General features: G+C 41.4%; 1 protein-coding gene across 1 annotated transcript in view; it reads left to right on the top strand.

Moving 5' to 3' along the window:
* The window catches only part of srbd1 (S1 RNA binding domain 1), a 50,155-nt gene extending 45,598 nt beyond the window's left edge, over nucleotides 1-4,557 (top strand). Inside the window, exons 20-21 of the mRNA XM_023394386.2 lie at nucleotides 1,398-1,582; nucleotides 3,414-4,557. Coding sequence (XP_023250154.1) covers nucleotides 1,398-1,582; nucleotides 3,414-3,706 — 478 coding nt within the window. The 3' untranslated portion in view covers nucleotides 3,707-4,557. The remainder of the gene's footprint in view (nucleotides 1-1,397; nucleotides 1,583-3,413) is intronic.
* Nucleotides 4,558-6,849: the final 2,292 nt, after the last annotated feature.

Genomic DNA, 6,849 nt, shown 5'->3' with positions numbered 1-6,849 from the left:
CTATGTGGTATGTGTTTTAGACCTCTAGGCCACCAAGACGCAAATGTATCTTTTCCTGTAAAGAGATATATGGATGGAAAGTCAAGAAGCCTAGGGAGACACGGGAGAGGTGATCGTAGTGTCGGACAGGCATCCATTTCGGTCCAAAGGTGCTGTTTCCTCACCACTAAGCCATTTCTGGCACATACTCTGCTACTATTTTGTACTGATCTGGCTTGCTGGTGTTGAGGGATTGATTCTGCTTGTCTCCCTCTTTTGGACGGTAGATGGTGACTTTGCTGGCAGGGGCCTCTCCATTCACAGCTGTCTCATACATAGTTTGTACACAAGCCGTGTCGCGTTACATCCGCACTGTCCCGGCTACTGCCAAATGAGCATTTCTGAACAACATTGTGTATGAATCAACTTTGTGTGTATGTTCTTGCGTGTATGTCCACCTGTTCTGTCCATCATGGCTGGGGGGACAGCTGTGGAGTCTGTTTGGCGTCAGGCTGCCAGTGAGCGACATCCATCACGGACGCTGCCCAGCTGGTCCTCACATGAATACATGCATAGAGGCAAATGCATTCACATCTATCACCAACTGTGGAAAGTGCCTACTGTAAATAATTTATATAGTATGCACAATACACACACACTCTGAAACACACATCGTACATTTTTCCATAACCCATATTTGTTACTCTGGCTCTCATGCCAGTTTGTTACTAAGTCTGTTTAGATTGTAGACTAGTTAATTAGTTTGGATTTAATTCTCAGATTCAGTGAATTTTAAATGGTGCAACCTGACTGACTGTCTAGACATTTTGGAGGTGGGACATCCCGCTAGAATAAAGTGATATAAGGAGATTTTTCCAAGCAGTTGAAGGACAAACAGTCCAACCTCAGCAAAGTGGAGGCAATTTCATGAGACAAGGTGTCAGGGCGTTTACAGCCCACTGTGGATTTACCTGATTTACTAGGGGGTAAAATAAATGTGAGTGTTTGTGAGTGTGTATTTTTCAGAACAGAAAGCCCAGTCTTGACAGCTCATGACTTTGTGTGTAATTACTCTCACACCTCTCTTCCCTCCCTCCTTTCTTTTCCACCTCCCTCTCACTTTACCTGCATTAGCTTAGCTATTCTCTCCATCCTTCCTATTTCTTTGCTTGTCTAGTCTATCATCACCCCCCCCATATCCCTTGCTCCTTTCCTCCTCCCTCCTCCTCTCTCACTCCATCCCTCATAAACCCAGGTCTCTCTCTCAGTCAGTAAAGGATGTGGTGCTTGTGCTTTAAGCCCAGCAACTTTGACCCACTATAAACTTGTGTGTGCAAACAAAAAATAGTTTGTTTAGCTGTTGTTAAAAGTTAAATTTTCTCACTCTACTATATTTCACACCTGTCTCTCCTCTCCAGATTTCTGTCCCTCGTGGGTGGGAGTGCAGACCATATTGGGAACGTAGGCCTGCGACACTGTGTGGAGAGCAAGGTTAAGACCAGCAATGTGGAGGAATTGGCCAGATCAGTGGACACTACACCTGAGACCCTCAAGCTCATCATAGATGGCCTCACGCAGCCTCCTGGGTTTGACATACGACAAAGTAAGACTCCTGCCAGTCGCAGCAACACTCAAATACTGATATCAACTCATTTTTGCGACACAGTGTAGGTAAATAGTCAAGACTCAAACTTTCTTTTGAGAAAAACCTGATTAACAGTATGACTAAAATCATGGAAGAACACAAACACAAAGAACAAGAATACAAAGAATATTTGCAAAACTCGCCAAGATGAGTATATTCATCCATGTAAACTCAACATTTACACAGCATCGTTTAATACGTTTAGTTGTCGTCCTTTATTGCCCCTGTTTCAGTTAAAGGAATAGACATACATCTGTTATTCCTACATATATCTTTGTGCAAAATCTTGTCACTGAACACAAAACTATCAGTGTTTTTAATCATATAAAATTTCATAGACACACATACGTGCAAGCTAGCCGCCACAGTAACTTCTCTTATTCTCTCATCTTTCCTTCTTAATGCCCTTTATAGGTCCCTACTGACTAAGAGAACGTTGAACTTGTGTTTGTCCAGTCTTTGACTGGTTTGCTAGTTGCACACACACACTGACGTTTCTTGTGCCTTTATTATAATAGGCATATCTTGGCAGTGTAACTTGATAGGATCTGACAGTGCTGTGGCTTCCTCCCTGTAGCCCAACAACACAGGCAATGTGTTTCTGACAGGGTGTGATGGCTCCAGCAGATTGTGTTGTTGGACCGAATATCACATACACAAAGACCTCTGTTTTTCTCCTTAATCTCATGCTCTTGAGTTCAGGCACACATAAATATACCAATAAAATCATACATGGTCACAAACCTTTAGATTTTATTTTGCTCTAGCACCGATTCCTTTTCTCAAGAAGAATTCATGCCACATCCGTCTCACTTTTTTCTTTCCCTTTTCTATATTCTGAAAAAAGGTATGTGAAATAAAAGAACAGTTAGGAAGAACCATGTATTGTATAAATATCTAATGTACAATATGTATGATTTAACATGCTTATTCGGGGCTAAAGAGGAAATATAAGTAAAAGTTTGATGACATTGAGAGCTGGGATTTTGGAGATAAGTTTTTCAGAAGAAGGCAAAAGTGAGAAACATTACTGATTTCTGGTATAGCGGCTATTATTGTGTATGTGTACTTGTGAATGCCATACACACTGATTCTGGAATCATACTTAATAAGTATACAATACAATACAATACAAAGCCACTTGGGAGAAGGATGCTTGACCTTTGATCCTTACATAAAGCAAGGATGAAAAGTGCAAAAAGATAGACGGGTCATTTAAATCCAAATTCATTCCCATGCCTTATTACCAGGCTGTCCTTTTTCATACAGTTTCATATGGAAAGGAAGTAAAGCCTGAATACCCAGTTAGCGCTGGCTAACTCTTCTTAAAATTAAGGAACGCAGCTTCAAGGTTCATTCTCAGGTTGGACCTATTCGGTTGCAGCACACTATGCTTGGCCTCCTAGCCAGCGCTCAGCTGAGTAAACAGATGGGCCGAGGCTACCGCATGAAATCAGTGCTGTGGGGAGGATAATTGGACCGGACTATTTCCTGGGGTGCGAGCCTTCCTTGTTTGTGTTAATGCTACAGAAAGGAAAAAGATCTCTCATGAACATGCCAAGTGGAAAGTGGGATAGAATAAAACGCTGAGAAATGTGGAAGTATGTAGACACAAGTATTTGATTACTGCTCGAAATGTAATATCTGTTTGTCATTTCTGCCCCGCCCCCCCCCCATTTTCCTGCATCCCCATTTCCCGTTTCTCCTCCCAAACATTCTGCCTCAGTGTCATCGAGCCACCTCAGCGTTTGATATTCTCTTTCTTGATCTCTCCCTTTGCCATCCCCAGATTTTGGGCAGGCCGACTTTAAGCGGGGCGTTGTGTCGATGAGTGATCTGCGGGTGGGTGCGGTGCTGACGGGCCGCGTGGACAACACTGCTCTGTTTGGGGCTTTTGTAGATATCGGTGTGGGCCGATCAGGCCTCATCCACAAGAGCAACATCACCCTGGACAAGCTGCCTGTCAGTCAGCGCCGTCGCAGCCTAGCTCTGGGACCAGGAGAACGGGTGGAGGTCCGGGTCCTGAATGTGGACCTTCAGAGGGGACGGATCGGTCTGGATCTGATTAGGGTTCTCGAATAGAGTCACTTAATTCCCATAATTAATATTACACAGAGCAAATTACTTCATGATGGTTACAGTGATTGTGGATGAGAACTAATATGGTTCTTATGATCAGATAAGAACAAGGCATTTAAACAGGCAACCCGTTAAGTGTATTTATAGGAATGGTCCTTTATTCTTTGTTACACGCATTCAACCAATGTCTGCATTATTTGGGAGGGCTTGCAATTTTTAATGCAGTATCTGCTTGTCTTCTTCAAAAAATGGTTCAAAGAAAGACTGTTTGTTGATTTCAATTCAACTCAAAACAGCAATTATAAGTCCACTGAAATAAAATCAAGCCAAACTTCCTTACAGTTATGTTCATGACTAGGAGTCATGCTCTCAGGTTGGATTTATTCTCAGCCTGAATATTACTGCCTGTATGTTTTTAGGAGTAGTGCTTTACATGGAGTTCAACACTATACTTGAATGCCTGATTCAGGGCAAAAGTTTCCATTTTGATCATCAACTTTCTGGCTGGCTTGCTATCTGCACACAGTGCTGTTTACTGATCGGACTGCTTATTGAGATGACACCCATGACATTTGCACTTTAGCAGTAATGCTAATGACTTCATACTTGAGCTACTATTGATTCATTTTTATAAATAGAATAATACTTCAATGTTATTCTCATACTTAAATAGATAAATAAAAATTCAACTCATGTTTTGTTTTGTACTGTTGTGAACACATTTTTGGATTTGTGTTGTTCAAAGTAGACTTTACAGTATTTGTGGTAACTTAAACCACCTAAAGGACACGACATGTAAATCAAATGAGGTCAAAATGAAGTTTTGACATTAAAAATATTTCCTGTATACCTTGCGATCTTGATGTTAATTGTCTCAAAATGAAGAACTCAGGAAATTACGCACTCAGTGATGTGATCTAATTTACATGGTAAAGGACGGGCATGGATGAGAATGGAGAAGAGGGAGGATGCAATGAAGCATGGAGAAAAGGAAAGTGGGAGAAGGTGCAGTGGATGTGTGAAATGATGGAAAGAGGAAAGAAGACACCAGTTAATGATGATTTTTTTCTTCCAGACAACAGGAAGATGTGAAAAAACAAAATGGGTGGGCTGGGGAGGGGGTGAGCAGAGACAGGGAGAGGAGGAGGAGGAGGAGGAGGAGGGAGTGTTTCTATCTTCCAGACTGCAGTAAAGCCTGAAGGCTTTTTAGGCATGGTCCCAGACACAATTATCCCAGGACACACACACAAATACACTCTAATCAGCTGCTTCAAAATTAATCCCAGACTCCCCATCCACATTATCTAATTTGTTTGTGTTCATGAAACTGGAATAAATAAAAAAAAACATAAAATATGATTCTGAGAAGGCCTGAGGTCCCCTGTGCTAACCCTTATACTGAATGTAGAATACCTAATCACCGTTAGTGCTGCTGCTTCAGTATCTCCCCTTGGGGAAACAAATAGAATATATTCTAGACACAAACACAAAGAGATGTTCGATCAAGATTAATCAGAAGTGGCAGTTTGCTTGGTGATGATCTGAGAAAACTACACACAAATTCAGACTAGATTCCCATACTTTATTTCATTGTCTCCCTTTACTCACTCATTTTTCAAAAGGAATTTCATTTTCTAATCAAGGTTTTTTATTTGACGTTAACTCCCTTTGTCATTTTGTTGTCTTTTATTTCTTTTGATCTCATTTACTTTAGCTCGGCACAGTCTCTTGCTTTCGTGTTTCCAGTGGGTTTTTTTTTTTCTTGAGGAACACATGTATTTGTGCAAGTAAACACAGTTTCCCTCAGCATCATTCCTGCTTTTCCCACCTTTAATCTTCCTCCCTATACTAAACGTGAGCGCGCAGATGGGACAGGCAATCTGGCCGCCAGCTACTGTTGCCCCTTGGAGTTTTTGTCAAACATTGACCAGTAATGAGCCTGTGATAAGAAGCAGAGCGGCTGCGGGAGTAGTTGTGTAGTTCTCTGTTACCCTCTGCTGCACTGTTTCTCAGCTGTTGTGTTATGGATTGAGCTCAGGTGTGCCTTGCGGTTTTTGTGAAATATGAAGGAAATTGATGGTAAGCAAGCTGCTAAATGAATGTCACACACATCTGGCTGTTTGTTGTCTCATAAGTCTTAGGCTATTTAAAGAAAAGTTAACACAGAAAAATATCCCAAGCGGTCATGCAGGGCTCTTTTTCATCAGCTTTTGCTCAAGATAAGCCATGGAGACGCAGGTGGATCCAAAGTCATCTCAACTTCTTTTCACACAGTAGCAGAGGGAATGTCTCTCACAGCCAGCAAATGCATCCTGCCGAGCGAACATTGAGTAGAGAATATAGCTTTCTCTGTTGATCTCTGATTTCTCAGATCACCTGTCAAAAAAACAAGTAAAACCCTGAAGACCTGCAAACAATGCCTGAACGCTGCAGTCCGTCTTATGTGGCTGCTTTAGTTTCAGATACAATGGTATACTACAGTATTTAAAAATGTATTTCTTTTGGTAACACATTAAAAAATGTTAGGGCATTTATGGTGGAAATTCAAGACACAGCAATAGAAGTCTAACTTTGAATGTGCTTTGTGTCTATACTGTAGCCTGTATTGGAGCAACCTCCTGCAATATTATCAACAGCAGTGTGTAAGAGTGAGCTTATGGCTCATGTCAATGACTTTGTCTGACAATCAGGATGAGCATAGCAGAGGCACACAGTGTCTTTTTCCAAGAGATAACCCACTAGCTGCACTATTGATAAGCAAGTAAACAGACTTGCTACATTTGTAGTACCTGCTATCTAAAAGTAAAGAGGGAGAGTATTACACTTCTAGTCTTCATTGCTCAGATGCCTGTGCTGTGAACACTGTTTTCTTTTGTGTTGTTCCATGCCTATGATTGCCTCAGTGTGACACAGTGATTAGCACTGGTTTCTCCTTCCAACAGAAAATAACTCCATTGTAGCGTTGTGACCACTGACATCAATCCAGTCTCCTTTTGGATGTAAGTTTTGTGGGAAAAACTTTTCTCTGTGTTCGATACACATTAATACTAACAGCATTACCAAAGATTGTACTCCCGTTAATATTTGGTGGCGGCTCAAATCGGCATTTCACTTTATTGAAACCTACTGTTTGGCAAACTCCCTGT

The sequence above is a fragment of the Seriola lalandi genome, unplaced genomic scaffold, assembly GCF_002814215.2.
Source record: "Seriola lalandi dorsalis isolate HSWRI2012SDOR001 ecotype SW California unplaced genomic scaffold, Sedor1 jcf7180002054948, whole genome shotgun sequence".
Lineage (NCBI taxonomy): Eukaryota > Metazoa > Chordata > Actinopteri > Carangiformes > Carangidae > Seriola > Seriola lalandi.
The sequence above is the reverse complement of the archived record's forward strand: the minus strand, read 5'-3'. Positions and strand labels throughout refer to the sequence as shown.